Source organism: Ammospiza nelsoni, chromosome 10 (genome assembly GCF_027579445.1).
Source record: "Ammospiza nelsoni isolate bAmmNel1 chromosome 10, bAmmNel1.pri, whole genome shotgun sequence".
Classification (NCBI taxonomy): Eukaryota; Metazoa; Chordata; class Aves; order Passeriformes; family Passerellidae; genus Ammospiza; species Ammospiza nelsoni.
In genome coordinates this window covers 9,244,824-9,264,024 of record NC_080642.1, presented here as the reverse complement: position 1 = coordinate 9,264,024, position 19,201 = coordinate 9,244,824, and the positions used below count along the sequence as shown (strand labels likewise).

Here is a 19,201-nt window from a genome sequence, read left to right as displayed (position 1 = left end):
TCTTGAGGCCATTGTGGCTGTTAGAGTAGATGCGCCCCAGGGACAGCTGAGACTTTGCAAGTGATTGTGTTCTGTTGTCATTCAGTGCCATTTTAATTGCATTAGTAATCTGAAGTGTCAGCTGTGCAGAGGAAAAAGTGCACAAATTTTCTTGGAAGTGTGTAAGTTCACCCAATAGTTGAGAGCCTGGAGCTCGAGATGTAAAGGTGTTTCTTTTTGGAAAGAAAGCCAAAACTGATGGCAATTTTCTGATTACAGCTTTGTTGCAGATGTTGAAATTAACTGCTGTAAAATAGGTGTACACACACATATCTAGATTTGTATATATGTATATATACATATACACAAATTGTTTGTAAAGAGAGGGTGTGGGTGCAGTTAAAGGCAAGACTTGCAGAGTGTGGAGATGAAGCTTTAACCAGATGGTGTGATATATTAGGCACCTTTACAGGGAGTGGAAGAAAATGTCTTGTATTTTCACGGACACATGAAAAGAGGAGAAAAAGTGTAGAGCAAATTATTGTGAGTGCCAGCCTGTGTCCTGAAGCACAGAGCAGCTACAGGTACAGACCAAAAAAAACCCTAACCCAAACCAAGAATTTGCCTTAGAAAGTGACTTTGAACATTTCATTTTTATGTATATGATGGATTTAGGTAAAGAGTTAGAGCTGAAGGGAAAGGGTGGGGAGAAATAAGGAATAAGACCATGTGTAAAAAATCTGGCTTTTTGAAGAGAACGGTTTCCAATTTGAATTATGTTGGTCCAAGAGGCTTTGCAATTTTTCTGCATCTTGTCATGGGAGGCAGCTTTCACACAGCTGTTGAGCTGCTGCTGCTGCTGCTGCTTTTCTTTCTAAGAGTAATTTGGTCTCTTGGAGGACAGCCTTAGTTTCACATCATGGCAGGATTCTTCCTTTTATTGTTTTGGTATCTAAGCAGAGTAAGATACTTATGTGATATTTGGGCTTCATGTTTTCAGGTTATAAAAGAAGTTTTTCTTGGACACTGAGCATGCTGGTAGTTCTGATTGGATTTATTCATGCATATGAAACTCAGGAGTGTCTGAGAAATAGCTGAAGTTGCGATTAAAACTTTAAATCTTGTGAGGCTGTTTTTTTCTTTGAAAGACAATGAAGTACTAATCTGAAGAAACTCAACCTCCTTTTTTGTACCTCAAAACCATGCAAAGCTAACTCTCCTCAGAAAAACTGTTTAAACTGGTCATATTGATACCAAATGCTCACATTGCTTGACATGTTCATTGCACTGTAAACAGACACATGGAATTTTTTGTATACTGAATTATGGGCAAGCAGAAATGAAAGCAGCAAGAGCACGGTCAATAATTATCAAAAGAAAAAAAAAAGACAAAACTCAGAGTCCTTTAAAAACTAAAATCTTTGTTTTGGCATCTTCAGGAAACTTTGTTCACCCCATGAAGAAAATCTCCCAAACTAAATCTAGAGTAACCAAATGCCAAACATGTCTGGGGTGGATACTCATGATGTGTGCAATTAGTAGAGGTTCTTGTGCAGTGCAAGGATGCTAATCCAGAATATTCAGAGAAGGTGTCCTGACATGTCTGTTACAGTAAAAGATCTCCTGGCTTGCAGTTGGCATCTGTGGTTGTCATTATTTGGGATACCTTCTAACATAAATCGTACCAAATGCAGAATATATGGTATTAACTGATTTGAAAAAGAAGAGATTGCATCCCTAACTGCAATCCAGACCACCTTCACAGAGTGCCCTGCTGATCCAGGAGCTGCATGTCCCTGCTTTCCCAGCTCACCAGGAGAGCAGCAGGAGCTCTGCATGGAGCACTTTGCAGAGATTGCCTTGTGAACAGTTCTGAACACTTGTCTGTTCTCAGTGCTGGCTTTGAATGTTTGAGGTGGGAAATTAATTTGTCAAGAGCTGTGACAGCAGAAAATTCTCTACCTGTTCCCAGGAGTAACTGTGTGGAGAAACTGAGAAAGCACATCTTGAGGGCTTGGCTCTGTCTTGTGTACATAGTGTGGAACTACTGTACTGGCACATCCATACAAAGGTGCTCATTTGCTAGAAGATCCTCTATGTTAAAGGGCATATGGTGAATCTGTTTTGTTCCTGTACACAATGCAGTGCAGGATGTTTGCCTTACCAGAGTGTGTGTCTTTCTTGATGACAGTGTTTTAAACCTCATAACAACCATGATTTCATATGTTTTGGTCTGGCACTTACTCTTCTTCCTCTTTGACCAGGATGGGAGCCGTGATATCTTTATTGATGGAGTGGTTGCTCGCAACAGAGCCCTGAACAGTGACATCGTGGTGGTGAAGCTGCTTCCCAGAGATCAGTGGAAGGTCAGTTCAGTATATTTTTGCTGTGATTTGACAGAAAGAGTTTATTACAATTTTCATGACTAAACTTGTAAGGCCTGAGACAGACAACAGAGAATTTCCTACAAATCACATTAGCTAAATTGAGTTTATGCTGCTGTTGATTAAAATACTTTATCCATTACAATGTTTGGAAGAAGTGATAACCTGAGGCGTTCAAACCTCATCCTTTGCATGGAATGGCCTTCATTATCACTGTATGGGAAAGTCTGATGATGAGGCTGATTCCAAGCACATTTGTCAGAGGTGACTTTTGGTATTTGCTATTTGGCTGTCTTCATGCTGTGGTGTTTTGGATAGCACTGTGTAGGTGTTTGCAATTGCTTATGTATTTGACAAGTGTTGTTCACAAAGCTTTAGTTATGATTAATTCTCTCTAATTTTTGGATCCTCAGTCCATGAAAAGCTTATCTTGTCACAGCTCCAGATTTTGTGGTAATACCCTTCTTAATATGAATGAAGCATGTGTGAAATGACTGAAGCAATGCAAATATGGGACAATTGCTTTCATTTTCATGTCTGAGGATTTCAGTAAGATCACTGTCTGGGATTTTTTTTCCCCGCTGATAAAACTTCATTCCCCAATCAAACTTTGTCCTTTCAAATATCTGGATAATTTTATCTTGTTTGCAGGTTTATCTTTAAACACTACTATGCAAGGGCAGTTTTTGCTCCCTTTCTCAAGTTGATGGGAGATGAAGATACAGTTAGCAATTTTATCATGGCTTTTTACATGTAAGCATGACAGAATCACCACAAATTGTTTTCCAAACATGGTTTTTGAACTCTTCTAAAGAGTTTAGAGACTGTCATAGATCTTTTGGACAAAAGGATATTTCCAGCAGAATGGGGCCTGGTCTGAACTACTTTGGCCTGGTGCTTTTACTTAGTGTAGCTACCTTCTCTGCCTGTCTTTGCTTGAAGTTATGTGATTTTAGACTTGCAAATGCAAGACTTCTTGCCAAGTCTGGTCATTTGCTGAACCATCTACCTGTACTGTTAAATCTAATAACAATTGAAATGATGGTTTGAGACATATTAGAATTTGTCTCTTCCTTTTAAGTAAGTATGCCTAAAATAAGTGAATTACCTGAGTGTTTATTGACACACCTAAGTACAAAACTAAACCTAATACAAAAGGCAATCATAAGTGGTTTCTAAGGTATTACAGTTATATCCATATACAAATAAAAGAAAGAGGTCTGCTGCTATCTCAGTAATCTCTGAGAACTAGTTTTGAGGGTCAAAGCAAAATTTCTTCGATAGCTGTTCAAGACTTCAAGTTCATTAAAATTATGTTGATAACTATGTGTTTTAGTCATCAATTCCATATAGGCAAATTATCTTTTGTATTAAACCATTTCATATAGATGGAAAAATGGAATAGTTTGGATGCTTGGATCCTTTGCTAGGACCTGCCAGCACAAGGGCTTCTTCGTAGGCTTGATGGAGATTGCCTGAGCTGGAAGCTTTGTCTGCAGTTTTCCATTTATATCCATTTCTAAACAAAGATAATGCCTCTCCCTCTCTTTTCTATTCTCATACCTTCATATGTTCAGTAATGATCTTTTATGAATACAAGAGGAAGCATTCAGAATGTTATCTCTGTTCTGGCAAAATGCATGAATAAATAGAACTGTTAGAGAAGTGGTATCTGACTGCAAGGAAGCTATTCAAAAGACTTCAGTGTTTTGTAATATGATTATGATTCTTCTGTGGTGAATTTACCCTTGCCAAATGAAGTAGCTGGAACATGCCAGTCATGTTTTTCAGCCACACAGGTGCTGCCCTGTGTAGTCTCATTTTTTGTTTCTTGCCATCAACAACTCAATCAACGATGACATTCCTTTTCCCCTGCTCCCCAAATCTCTTGCTATGTGCTCATGTTTGTATTAGTTCTTTGGGAAAGGTGCCACTAAATTGCACTGAAAGATACTGCCTTCTGCCAAGTAATTCATACTGATTAATGATAAACTGTCAGAAGCTATTTTAGTTTTTTCCATTTGTTTAGTCTCATGCTGCTGCAAAGCTGCCACTTAGGTGTATTGAGGGTTTTCTCCTTCCCGTTGGGCCTTTGTAACAAGCTGAAGAGCTTCAGTTGTTTCTCTGAAAAATGTAAATCAGATATATGGTATAACTGATGCTCTCAGAGGAGGCTTTACAGGCTCTGTACATATTGGTTTGTTAGGATTGAGATGTGTGTGCTGATTATTTTTATGGTTCTCTATTCCCAACACATTACCCAGTGCTCCACTGAGAACTGAGCTGGGCTTTTGCTGCTGTACCATCTTCTTGCACAAGATAAGGCTGTTATTTCAGCAATGTGTTCAGTCTGTGTATTCTGGGTTTCCAGCACCCTGGATGGCCTCTGGATGCTCTGAGGGAAGATCTTCCTGTTGCTAGAGCAGGTGGTTTCATGCACCTTCTCCTGCTGCAGTCACAGTGTATTGCTGTGTTCCAGTAAAGGCAGGACTTAGCTGGCACCTCAGTTCAATTTATATGTGTAAATGGGAGGAAAAGGGAAAACCTGTGACTGGTAACAAGCTCTGGATTTTGGACAGAAAAACCTGTGTGTTTGCTTGAATTGCTGAGAAAATTAGGAGCTGCCCTGTCCCTGGTGAGTTGTTCATTGCAGGTGAAGTGCCTGTGAGGGAAGAGACACCAGTTGGAGAGCATTTTCTTCAGGGACTTCAGTGTCCCACTGAGCAGTAATGGTGATACCCTACACACAGGTATAAATGCCACAGTGAAATGTAAGGGGATGGTGAAATACTCTGGATGTGTGGTTATAATTTATGTAATATCTTCTTGAGAGAGACAGCAATATTTTCTCTCTCCAGCCTTCTACTTCTTGGCTCAGTGGTGGGAAATTTATCAGGCTTGAATTTCTCAACATTGTGTCCTTCCCAGCATGTGCATCAATTGCTTGGATGAACTACTGTGGTCCTGTCCTCCCTGTGCTTTTTCTGTCTGCTCTTAAAGCTCTGTTTGTTCACACATCCACTCTGAGAGCTGCGCTCTGTTCAGCAATGATCAGTTTGTCAGTTCATAATTCTCTGCTTACTATTAGTTCTGATCAAGGGCCAGCAATTTCAGTGTGGCACCACAGACTTGACGGAGAGACTTTTTGTCCCTGGAACTTGTTATCTTGCTCTCCTGAAGGAGGTGGCCATCAGCTTCCTGCCAGGCTTGAGCGGTCTGCGTTGCGGTGACCGCATTTGGAGGCCGCCTTTCAGAAGTTCCTCTCCTGTCCTCTTGTGTTACATCTTGGGAATATTGAGGTGCTATGGTAACTTTCAAATATTTAGCTTTTGCAAAGCAAGGTATTTGACTTAGGCTGTTTTTCCAGGTACTTAACCTACTCTTAGCGAATGAAGTCAGAGTATCGCTGCAGTTTGCAAGACTGTCTCCTGACTTCAAGCTGTAGGGTTTCCCTGAGTCTGTGCCTTTATCTCCTGGAAGAACATCACAATAAAAGATAGCCAGTGACAGGATTTACCTCAGTCCTTGTTAATTACTCTGATAAAGAAGAAAAATGGTGCTTTATTTCTTGACTGCTTTTTACTGCTTTAACTTCTACCCCTGGGTTCTTAGTATATTTTATGGAGTTGTGCATACATCAATTTCAGAAGCTTCAATTATACTGTGTATAATTACTGAAGTCAAAGAAAATGTTGATATTATGATTACAGCAATATTTTTTAGGCTCATTAAGGAGGGAAGCAGTGTGTCAGTATAGAGGATAAACTTAACCTGTTTTTTCCTTACAGCCTCTTTTTGCTCTTTTGCCGCCTGCTTAATTGCCAGACAGAATTTGTTTAATTTCAGGTATCTGTTTTGGTTTTTCTTGCAAGATGTAATTTCTTTTGTGGAAGGAAATAGCATAATAAGTCATTTGATATCACTTGGGGCTTGGATTCCTGGCCCAATCCCTGGTGCTTTTAGAGTAGTAGTTTATAACGTGGAATGTTTTTCATGACAACCGTCTCATGTATTGCACGCTACAGCTGAAATTTTAGTCTTAGTCTGAAAATAGTACCCAGACAAGGCCTTGGTGATGCCCAAAACTTACAAAAAAGAATTTTGGGGTCTAACTCCCTGTTGCTTGCTACAATATGCCAGTGAGGTCTCCAGTTTTGCATAAATATACTGTATATGCAGATAAAATAATTCCTGATTAACCTACAGTTTCTTAGAAATTAGTGCAAATGAGTGCCTCTCTTGTTGTTGTTTTATGAATAATTTCCTTATCAGTTTGCAGTATTTCTTTGCACAGTTTCCAGTTCCTTTGATCTTGACAGAAGGTCTCTAAGGCCAAGGATATAGAGCTGTTCATTAGGTACAGTGTGTGTTGCTGGATAATAGGATAATGGGTCCAACATTTTAGCCATAAAGTGTCCAACAATGATAGAAATAGTAATGCTTCATAGCTCATGAAAGCACATGTTCTGTTCAACACTGAGCTGTCAGATGCAATGCAGTGCAGCAGGAGATCTTCAAGCTCCCTCTTCTGAGCCATACATCACAGATAAATATTTAAACACTTTCTGTACAGAAGATATGAAGTACAATTCACTTTTCCCAGCTGTGACTATTATTGGCATAATTACAAACAAATGTGAAGAAGGAACAATTTGATTTAAACAGTCATCACAAATATCACCACGTATAGTTTGAACAGAGCTACGTATCCTGGCAAGTCACTGCCTCCCACTGTTGGTGAAAACCTATGAAGCATTAGTTGTCCAGAGGGGATGCTAGCTTTGGATTTGTCCTGCTGAATAATAATTCATTTCAACCAAATTCTTCTGAGACTCAGTTTCTTCTCAAAATCTTGCAGCTAATGTAAAGATAACAGTAACTCAGGAGGAGATGAGGTTCTTAGAGGGTTATCACAGCAAGGCTGTTTGAGTCTAACAATCAAGAATGTTGTTTGGAAACATTACATTCATAATAATAAAAAAAAAGTTCTGGAGAAGTCATTATTGAAATAGTAAGTGTTCTGGCACACAAAAAGCATTCAAGTGTAATTCATGATATTCAGGAGTAAAGTGGGAAGCCTAAGAAGCCAGCTAGGAAGATGTCCAGAAAAGCAGAGCTCTAGCAAATCTGAAAGGTTGATGGATGCCCTCAGGGAGGAAGGGCAGTTGTTTTGGTTTTTTAATTTGTTTTGCTGTAGGCTTTACAGTGAGGGCTGTAAGTTGATGGTCACACACAAGTGTGTGCATATCCTTCCCCATCTTGGCAAATCCCCAAACCACAAATTGGTGGAATCTGGAAAAGCTTAATTACATGCTAACTTTCTAATTGTGCTGTTCTTTGGATGGCCACATGTTGTTCCACACTGCTGGGCCTTTGCTGTGAGCTGGCATGGCTCTTCCCAGGCTTTGCTGAGCTGCAAACTCACTGGGTTTGGAGCAGCAGTGCAGTAGATTGGTGGCAGAAAAGCTGAGAGAATAGGAGGTGCTGCTCACTGAGACATGTGGCATTGCATTTGCTTTCTCACAGATGTCATTATGACATTTTGTTAATCAAATATCACTTGAAGTGAATCAACTGACATCTTAACACAGCCAGTTTTAATAGCAAGCACTGGCATGCTCTTTATGGTATATAATGATATAATTACTGTAATGATCTGGATTCTGTGAGATTGCCATGACCCAGTGCTGCATTCAGCCCTTGTTCCCCCTGCATGTGCAAAACAAGGAGGCAGAAACACCAGCCATTTGGATGCTGCAAGCAACCTTGCCTTCCTGAGAAGTGCCTTTCCTGCCTCTCTCTCAGATGGTAAAGCCAAAACCAGGATTCTGAATAATAAAATCACAAGAAAGGTACAGGGCGGAGGTTTTGAAGAGTCTAATATTCTTTTTATTCTTCCTCATTCTGTGCTGAGAAAGAGTGATATTAAAAGGCAAATTGTTTGGTTAGGTCGGAAGACAAACTTCTTTTTACTGACTGTCTGCATCCTGTCCTACCAGTGCAGACAGAGTCACATTGCAGCTGTGGTTTGGCTGCACAGCCACAGAATAAGATAAAAACGTTTCTCTTAGGTGAACAATTAAACATTAAATAATCATTCATGACATGTGGTCAGTTGTTACGTCCCCAGTGTAATAATAGCAGATGGGAGTGAGTTTAGGCTGTGTGAGATACTGCTAAATTTCAGTGTGTGTTGCTCAAAGAGCTTCATCTTGCATTGAGGGAAATGCTCTTGGAGCATCTGATCTTACTTTAGAAGAGGAGTCAAGCCAGCATTTAATACCTGGTGTCTGCTCCTGCTCACTACTTTTTTCTTGGTCACATAAATATAATCTAGTACAGCAAATTGTTTCCTTTAACAACTAACTTTTCTTCAAGTGATTGTTTTAAACTTTGTTCTTCCAAGTCTTCTGTAAATATGCACACATCACAGTAGATTATTCTTAATCCAATCTCTTATATAACCACTATCATTTTGGACTTTTCTTAGTTCTTGGTTCCTGTGGAATTAGTATTTCTTAGAACTGTTTGTTTTTTGCCAGTTTGGAGACTTATTTGGTGATATCACATGAGTATTTGGAGCCTGCACCTTATAAGAGTCAGGATACCTGTTGTGATGGGATTGGTTTTTAGAAAATCATGCACATTAAACTCACTTAACTTTTTATAAATGCTTTCTTGAGAGACTATCCAGATTTTCTGTAGTCTGGGTTTCTTTCTGATCTGCATAATTAGGAATAAATTTAAATCAACTGTACTCATACTAAAAGCATCATCTGGCCTAAACTTGGTACATTGAATGTCATACTCTGTTTTTTTAAAGTAGACTATATTCCTAATTTAGCTTGATAGCTGGTGAAATGAGCTGCTGTGACACTAAAAACCTGATGATCTTTAAGTCCTGAGGTGATGTGGTTTTGGACTGTATCCCTAAGTTCTTAGGAATAGGAAAACTTCTACATATCTATTTGCATGTTTGCTCTTGTTATTGGCTGTCAGAGAAACAGCAGTTGGCTGCAGTATTTACATGTGGTCAAAACTACTGAGTTTGGCTCATTAACTCTTTTCCCTTGTTTCCTTAACTCATGTTTATTTTTCTTAAGGCCATAAATCAGAGGGACAAGGAATCTAAAATAGGGGTGATTTATGTAAATGAAGAATTGCAGCTGCTGGAGGAGTGACAGGGATTTTTCTACAACAGGTTCTTTGGGGTAGGATGTGGAACCTCATTTGTAACCACGTGGTTCTCAGAGATAAGAAGGATATTTGTCATCAGGGATGGGATGCATTAGATTTGTTGTTGGTAATTTGTAACCATCTAAGATAAAGGTATCTGCAGCCTAATAGGCAGGTTTTGAGTCAGCATGCTGCTCCTTCAGAGAGCTGGAACAGTTTTGCCTTCTCCCAGACACTGTTCCTGTGTCATCCTCCCGATGAGGCAAAGTGCAGCCAGGTTGAGGAGATCTCCTGGCCCCCCACTTTCTCCTGGCCTGGCTTTGTGATGTTACTTGCTTTGAGGGGGATCCCTTCTCCCCAGATTTCTGAAACTTATGTCCTAACTGCTGTGCATCACAAGAACTGGGAATGAGTCTGGTCTTGGTGCACTATCATGCAGTGCAAGGTGGTCAGTGATTTATGTGCATCAATAGCAGTTTTCTTAACACTGCTAACACAGGAAGTCTTTCTTGCTTGCTATTTGGGATTATCCTTCAATATACAAATCAATGTCCTGGAACCTGTAGCTGTGACAGTCTCTGTTTCTGTAGTATCTTGAAGAATTGCAGCTGATACTGTGAATCAAGTTTCATATTTAAAAAATGCCACTCAGAACACTGAAAGAGAAATTAAAATTCCTCCTGATTATCTTTTCCCACAAATTCCTCACAGCTTCAGTAGCTGTGGACATGACATCATTCCCCAGCATGTGCTCGCTGGTAAGACATCTGGTGTGGGTTTTTGAAGGTCCCTGGTTCTACCTGCCCTTTCCAGTTTTTACCCTAGCCTTAACTACCTGGAGGCTCTTTAAAAATGTTGGTAATGATCTAAGAAAATACTGCAAGGCAGAGCTGATCTACCAACTTTGCTGAAAAAAATAATTTCCTTACTTTCTCACTATTTTTATTTCTTTTTAATTGTTGGGGTTTTTTTGTATTCTGTGTTCTGTCATATCAGGCAATATCTGCTTCATGAAAGTAGGTCTGTCTGTGTTGCTTATGAGCCTTTTAGGTTTCCAGTATGCTATTGATTCATCCATCTTCAGCTGTGTCACCTCCTGGGGTTGAAGCATTTCTTTGTTTTTAGCTTTGTCTAAATTGTTTTGAAACAGAGAGCAGTGCCAAAACACATACTTTTAATTGAGCAGCTTTGGAAGTGTGAAAATGAAGTCTTGGCATGATCTAATTAGTGCTTGTGTATTTTGGTCGCAAAAAGTGACTGGTGAAGAATTCCCCAGACACGTTCTCTGTTCTGTGTGAAAATAATCCTGCATAAAGTTGTATATCCTGCTTAGTTCTTGTTGGTGCTTGGAAGTTCTGACTGTTATGCTTTCACTAATTAGCTGCCAGGACGTCCTTTTCTTCTCAGTCTCCTTGCTTTTGGCTTGTTTGTTGGAATGAACATTGGCTACTTTTGCTGGCAAGCTCTATAGAAACTGGCATCTCTCTTGTGATCTCTTTCAATCCCTCATGGTGTAATGTTTGCCAGGTTGGTGCTGTCTGGGGAAAGTCCAAAGGACTTGTGTGAAGTGGAAGGAATATTTCAGCAGCTTTTCTTTCTTCCTGACCTAATGACTGTTCAGGGCGTGGGGAGTTCTGGTAAAAGTCTCAAGGACGGTAGCTAGGTCGCTCACCTCTGTGCCGTCCTAGAATTTTTTTGCAGTAAAGTAAATTTCCGCCGGGTTTTATCACTCCTTTTGATGTCAGATTGGTTAGGTTGTTCTTTTTCTTCTGTGAAGATTAGGTTTGCAGCTGTAGCCTCTTGCAGTAATTACAACTGCTGTGCTGGTCTGGCTTAGGTTTGGACTTGTAGCTCTTCTCCCTTTGGTGCAAGTCTGAGAGCTTATCCCTTGACAAGCATCCTTTCTAAAGGGTCTGTGAACAACAGATCTGGGCATAGCCCAGCTGTGTCTGACAATCCTGTGGGACCCATGTCCTGCACAGCTCGACAGCCTTGGGAACAGCTCTCTGCCCATTTCAAGAGTCTCTTTCTTGCCCTGACCTTTAGGCTCGTGCTCTGGGCAGAGCAGTCTGGCAGCTGCAAAGCTTTGCAATGCTTTTCCCCTCAGCCTGTGTCTTGCAGCTGGCCCTTAAATGTACAACTGCCTTGCTGGTATTAGAGAGGCAGCTTCCTTGCACTATCTCCATATTAGAGCAGCATCCAGGGGGAATGTCCCAGCGCTCCTTTCTGGTGACTGTGCCTGGCTGTGTCACCTGGCTGGGAGCAGAGCTGCTGCCTCCTGGACTGCAGAGCTGTGCAGCATCACCACTGAAGGAGAATGAATGGCTTGTCTGGCTCTAGTTTATTTATCCAGCTGAGCAGGGAGCTGGTGCCATGAGAGAGTGCTGTGTTGGCAAGACATGTGGTGCCTGAGCTGCTCTTCAGGTCTGTGTTGTACCATGTGGACATACCCAAGGTTAGTGGATGGCCATTAGTTTAATCTGGTTTAATTTCATAGCTGTGCTTCATGCATAGTCTGAGCAGTATTTTGACAGGATGGCATTACTTTATCTACTCTTTCTTCTATCCCCCCCCCATTCCGAAACTTTCTCTAAAAATGCTTTCTTCCTTTTCTTCTCTGCACAATTGTTAAGCTGTGGATGTAATATGTTTATCAGCTGAGATTCGTGTCTTGGAAACTTAATTTACCTTTTTTATCTAATGGTTTATCACTAATGCATGGTAACGTTTCCTGGCAGGATATGCATTGTTAAAATTCATTTGTAGGAACTCAAAAAATAGCATAGGAGCGGGTGGCTCCTGTAAGGTTCAAAATTTTTGAAGCTGAAAAGGAAAATGCTCTTCATAGTACCTGACATCAGTCCCACTATCCTACTTTCCCATGGGGTGACTCCTATCAGTGCTGAGATATAACGGAGTCCAAAGACTAGGTGTGGTGGCAGCTGTGGCTGTCAAATCAAGGAAGAACTGGGAGGGGAAGGCTGGCCTTGTCAGGGCAGTGTCTCCAGCTACACAGGAATTTCCTATGAGCTGATTGAGACCTTGGACAAACTTTTTGCTAACAAAAAAGCACTACCACATGTCAGAATTGATTTTTTATTTTTCCCGCCATTGTCTTTTGCCATTGAAGGAGTCAGCGTTATCCAGTGGTCAGTTATCCAGCTGTCTGCCCTCTGGACCTGCAAAGCCACTCAAGCACTTTAACAACACTGTTTTTTTGGGGATGAGTGGCACATCATTGCAGCAGCCAGCTTCAGGGACGTGGGAATGGTCCTGGGGCCCGAGGCTCCTCTTTGAGCAATTAGTTGCTATGATCACAAATAAACGGATAGGCTGTGCTTCACAGCTTCAGTTCCCAAGCACTGATTTCTGTTAAGTGCTTTGTGAAAGAAAGGAAAAAAATAATCAAAAAATAATCTGCAGTTAAATTAATCTCCTCTAACAATGTCTAATGCGTTCTGAAGACCGGTGCTTGAGGGAAGGGCGTCGTACAAAATGACAGACAGCAAAATAGACATAACTCTTTGTGCAGGGCTTTGAGGTATTAGGAAATACAGCTCCCAACACTGGCACATCAGCCTCTGATTAAACGCTGTGATTTCACCAGCTTAGGGTTGATTACTTTAGAAAGCACTAAGTATTTGTCAAATACTCTTCCTTCGGATACTTGACATCCGGATCCTTTTGTCTTCATGACTTGCCTCAACACCTCTGCTTCTCAGCAGGCTGGGTGTGCTCCCTCCTACCCCTCCTCCTGGCCCCAGTGCCATGCTCTGCACTGTGCCTCAGTCTAAAATTCTTGCATAGGAGTAGCTGGTTGCACAGGCTGGTCCATGTCGCTTGGGTGAGGAGAGGGACCAGCATGAGAGGAAGTACTTGCCTCTGATGAGCAGCTCTGTGTCCTTGACTCTATTAAAGAAAAAACCTCTTGCCCTTTGCAGATGGGAGGAGGGTGTAGCATGGTTCCTATGTCCTGGATAGCAAGACACCCCAGGAAATGCTCTATGGTCAACTCTGTTGACTATTTCTAGTGTAAAATGTTTTTCCAGCTGAATGTACAGCTGGATGTACTGTACATTATAGGGTTACATGACTAAAAAACAAATTATGAAAAACATCAGCATTATATTTAAAATTTGCCATAGGTGTTTCTTTATTAGTTGCTGTCACCTCTTAAATTTTTTCAGGTCTTTTTTTCAGAGTTAGTCAGAACAGCATTGGGGTAAGTATTGTCCTGTCTGTGTTGTGTCCCCTCAGCTCTGAAATGAAAAGTAATATGTTAGCAAAATCGCTGCTCTTCCTTAAGATATGCCAGGGGAAGTTGCTTTATTTCTTTACTGGGAATACATAACATTTTCTTCACAATAAAAATACACTCTCCCAAGCATTAATTGTTTTTCATCCATGGCTGTGAAAAAAGTTCTACCCCAAAATTGTCAGATTTTTTCCAAGCACCGTTGCTCTGATATTCTCGCTGTGCAGAAATAAATACAAAATAAATGAGTGAACTGTTCATGCATCATTCATAATTCAAAACTAATATAGACAGAAATTATTTTTTAAATTTTTGCTGAACAATGTTTAAATCATGCCTTACTGCATTACACATTGCAGGATATTCATGCTTGTGTTAACGCTATAGTTAAAGCTGAGGTTAGTCAACCTTTTGTGTTACAAGATTAGAGAGGTGAGTGCAGGTCTACAGTAAAGCTTGTTTGGGGCAGAAAACTGAGCTCAGAGGTTTGTTTTGAAGTCAGTGTTCTATGGACAAAGTTTGGTAAGTCCACTCTGTGACTTTTCTCAAATTAAACTAAAATGCTGTGTGTTGAAATGTTTCATTTCATCCTGTTGTACCTGTTGAGGGACTTACCTGAAGAATTTTCTCTTACTTACGAGATTGCAGCTGGTGACTGCAGGGTGGAATTTTAACACATGTACTTGCACTTGGCTATGGGAGGAAGAGAAGAGAAGGAAATAGTCGTAGTCTTTAGGAGATATTTAAACTTTTGGAGGTTACTTTGGAAAAGTTAATGTTCATTAGAGGTGGATACCTTTAGGATGTAGTAAATCATACAAATGCACGTGACAGTGTTGATATGAGAGATGAGCGTGTTAGGCCAGTGATGGGGAAACTTCATCCTGAGCGGTTTGTTGGCATGTCAGATGGGAATGAGCCACTCCCTGTGGAGGTCAAGAGTACACTGGTGTTTGTGTGGCAATTTGTGACTGCTCCAAGAAAACAATAGTGGTTTAAATTCCTAAACAATGCATAATTAGATGAACTGAAGCTTGCAAGTTTTTGAGCTCGTATGCTGTACTAACTTGCAGTACTAAAAATCCAGTGTTTTACCATTAAACAAAGACTGCTTTTTGTACTGGGAGGATTGCAGCATACTTGTTTCATAGTACCTCAGTTGCAATATCCATATATTTTATATGACTTGTTGCAAATATACTGGTGAGAAAGTTTCTATAGTGAGACTGTTCTATGTATTAATTTACCTTAACCTCTAAAGCACCATAGCAGCTTTCTGTTTTTCTTTAGGTCAGGTCTCAGTGCTTCTAGGGCTGATGGATCCTAGCTCATTGTTGAATACTCTTGGTAGTTTTGAAGCTGTTAAATGTCTGAGTTGCATCTTTCAATTACAGATCTGTAACTTTCTTCAGTGTCATTTGCAGTGTAATTTGGGGGAGCAGCTCATAAAGCCATGATGAGAGAAGAAAACAAGAGGCACACAGTTGAATAGTGTGAGAAGTGAAACTGGTTTTCATCCAGTTTATAAAGTATTTGCTTTATTTTTAAGAAGCCTAGACTAAAGGTTTGATAAATAGGGGCTGTATGGATTGTGTTAGGCAAATCAAGTAATATTCTGTTAAGAAATTATGAAACCCATTCAAACCCAGAGCTTGGGTAGAAGATTTTAATTATACTCCAAGGACTTTGCAAGGTGCAATGAAATAACTTGTGGGAGGTTTTAAAGGCAACTTTACAGTGTGGTCAAATTAGAAGGAAAATTATTAGTTAAGAACTGAGAACTTGCTTAGTTTTATTTTGGTGGAGTGCTGTTAACATTTTACAAGGAAGCAGGTTTGATCATGCACTTGATGTGAAGTTTGCCAATAGCCTTTGTTCTGCAGAAGCCTCTCTGGGAGGGTTTGGATGTGTGAATCCTTAGGGGAAGGATGCCTTTGGTGGAGGTGCCTGGCCGTGTCTGCTGATGGCTGGCGGCGCAGGTGATTGTTGTGGGGTGGGATCCTGTCCCTCCCTGGAGCTGGAAGAGGTGGTGTGAACTGGTGGGTCCTCGATAACCTTTTGTGTGTTTAACGAGACAAATCCTTCCGCTCAATTGTTTCGCTGTGAACAAATGCTTATCACCGGATGATTTTGTGTACCTTGTGTCCCTCTGAATTTGCTTTGGATCAGGGACTGTAAAAACTGGTGTCTGGAGGGGGGTGTTGCAGGGATGGAGCGAGTATTCCCCAGCTTGTTAGAGTTGCTCAATCACAAGAAATGCAGTTGCCCCCAATGGCTTACATGCAACTTCCTCGTGTCATTGGATTTCACCCAGTGTGTGGAATTGCAGTAGGGTTTATGAAGTGCTTTATTCCACAGCCTGTGGGTGACGATGGGTAGACTGAGGTGGGAGTGCATGTTTCAGCCTTCACATTGCCAATCTCCATCCCTCTGTAACTTCCTTCACTTATTTTGACTCTGCACGTCCTCCATCCCTCAGTGCCAGGGCCCAGCATGGCCAAACTGTGGAGGTGGAAGTGGTAACTTGGGTCCCAAATGGAGCAGTGGGATTTCAGTTTGCATCTTCAGCAGCCTGAGGACAAACTGTTGTGTGAAGGGTTTTCCTGATGGTGTTATGGCACAGTTGTGGCAGGGTACATGTTTTACCAGCAAATTAGCTTCAAGGGTCAACAGGTATTTCGAAACAAGGGAATTTAAGGAGGTTTTTAGCAACAAGGAAGTGGTGGACCTAATGTTTTACTTGAGAGGGCATTAACTTGCTTTTCACATGTCCTTAGCTCTTAAGACAATGTAGGTGCGTTGGGTACTGATAGTCTTAGATGTGGTACGTGCCATCGATGGGTGGAATGGGAGCAGGCAAGTGTGAAGTTTGACATGTTAAAGCCAACAAATAAACTGCTTTTGCTGGTGAGAAAGCAAATGAAAGGGGGTTCCTAAAGCTGTGGACTGCCCTGGGTAGGCTCTGAGATTTTGGCCATCTTCCTTTCCTGTTTTATCAGCTAAGATGAATGGTGAGTCAGTGTAAGCTGTATGGTGTGTTTCATTATTGGAGACCTGTCAGAAGAGTTGGTTAATAATCCAAAGCATTTGGATTCAATGTGATAAAACTAATCATAACAAAGTACTTCAGTGCCTAACTTGAAGCTGTGAAGAAAATCCTATTATCTTAAAAGTATGTGTATATGAAAGGGCTAATTTTTTCTTTCTTAACAAGATAAACATAAACTCATTGGTGAGTTGCAGAGCAGCAGTACTGTTTCCAGAGGCTGCTTTCCAAACTTCCCTGAGATGAAGTGAAACTGAGATTTAGTGCTGTCACTTGTGGAGTTTCAAGAATATACTTTTGAAGACCTTTTAAGTTACATGGGAGAAGTTGTTGTGGAATCAGTTTATTTAAATTATATTTAAATAGCTGTAATGAACATAAATTTCTTTCCTAATTTCTTGGAACAGTCTGACTTTTTTGCTGGGTGCATTTTTCCTTTTGTCAAATTGCTTAAACAATTTATCATTAACACATTTACTGTATTGCAGTTTAATTTCTAAGTATTATTCAAATAACAACTTCTAGGTAAGGAAAATTATTAAATGTCATCCCATACTTACTTTTACCCAGTGGGAAAGACTGAAGAAGTGAAGATTGCTTTGAGTTCATTTGATCTGTATGAAGCAGCTTTGAATTTCCTGGGCTTGTTTAATGAAGGTACTGAAAGTCCAGTGTAGCTGCCTGTCTCAGATCCAATAATTGTACACAATGTATTGCAGGGGAGGGATAGTCTTTTCCCTTCTGGTTAAAAGGATTAGCAATCTGTCATTGTTGGTAATGAATGTTTGCAGGTAAGCACAGTCCAGATTTAGCATTTGAGCTGGCTTTCTTGTGAAGGTTTGATTTCCTTGTTCTGTAATTTCCAGTGCTCAAGTGAGAGTTCTTCTTGGATGACTAACGCATTTCGGCGCTGGTTAAGGCACTTTTGAAAACCCACTGTTTTTCATATATTAAATATTTTATTAATGACATAAGCAGGTGTCAAGGCTAGTTCACAGTCACATGTTTTTGAGCCGTGTTTCTGAATTTTGTGATTCTCAGATTTATTTTGCAAGCGTGTTGAATGGGCTTAACATTTGTTGCTGTTCTGCTTCCCCACGTGGCCCATTAGCACCTTGGCTTTGTACCTTTTTAATGTAACCAAGTGCATAATTTTTCTTGTATTTCTGCGTTTTGTGTTTCAGTCTTTGCTGCATGTTTAAGAGACTTGGAAGTGTGTTCAGAATATGGAGAGGAATGTATTGCTAATGGTGAATCCTTATGCTTTCTGCTTGGAGTACAACTAACTCTTCTGGGCATGTAGGAAGCTCATCACTGCTTTTGCATAGCCTGTGAGATGCAGTTTGCTGCAGTGTACAGCCATCCATTTCCTACTGGCACACAGAAGGTCTCTTGAGGCACTCAGGATAAGTTGTAGGGTAGAGTCTGTCAGTGGGAATATCTGGCTGTTGTGTGACTGAGCTGCACATGTGTAGTGGTGGGCTTCATCAGGCTGAACCAGGAGGCATAATTGACAAAACTGAATATAAATCCTGTATTACTAATATCTGGGAATGGCCAGGCTGTTAGGACTTGGAAGCATGATTCAAAGGTTTGCCAAGTTAGCCTTTGATGATCACTAGGAGAAGAGTTTGCCCAGGAGAAGTGAGTTATAAAGTAATTCAAGACTTTATAAAAAAAAAAAAAAGCCTCTTGCGCAATCAGAGTTTAATGACCAAGGTGATGGCTTTATGCTGCCATAGTCACTGGTTAAATCCCCAGTATTTTTTTATTTGCACCTCTTTTTACTGATCTCATAATTGGCCATTGTTACAGAATGCATGTGGAATTTGATTGAGAGACCAACTTTTCTTTTTGGATGGAATGCGAACTACCTATTGCAATAAAGTTTCTGTACTTGTGATTATGGGCACTGTCAGTGTTTCCATTATAAATTTCTGGATTTTTTTAAAGGAGCTTAAAACTAAGCTGTAAAAATTTGTTCTTGGCAGAGAACTTGTGTACAACATCTCAGCTCAAGTAAGACTTTTTAATGAATTTTGAGAGAGGGAAGGAAAACCTGAACTGCTTTGTAAGTTGAGGTTACACAGGTAAAGTATACCCTGAAATCTCTTGTTAACAAAACTCAGCTTGTAAGGAAGTAGCACAAGAGAAACCCTCAGTGTTAGTCCCATGTCCTGCATTACATTTTAAATTGAGTTATAACAATTGAGTGTAACTTTTGATTCATTCTGTGGAAAAGCTTTTGACAGAACAGCATTCGTTGCTGGGCAGGAAAAACAGACCAGAAGGTACCTGGCATTAAGAAGCAGGGAACTCTGTAGTGGCCAGCCCTTCCCACCACTGGAAAAGGCTTTTTTT

The 19,201-nt window shown here is 40.5% G+C and overlaps 1 protein-coding gene across 1 annotated transcript in view; it reads left to right on the top strand.

Annotated features, from left to right (window-relative positions):
* The window catches only part of DIS3L2 (DIS3 like 3'-5' exoribonuclease 2), a 180,499-nt gene that overhangs the window by 26,663 nt on the left and 134,635 nt on the right, over positions 1 to 19,201 (top strand). The window contains exon 6 of the mRNA XM_059479223.1: positions 2,244 to 2,345. Within this exon, the coding sequence (XP_059335206.1) occupies positions 2,244 to 2,345 (102 nt within the window). The remainder of the gene's footprint in view (positions 1 to 2,243; positions 2,346 to 19,201) is intronic.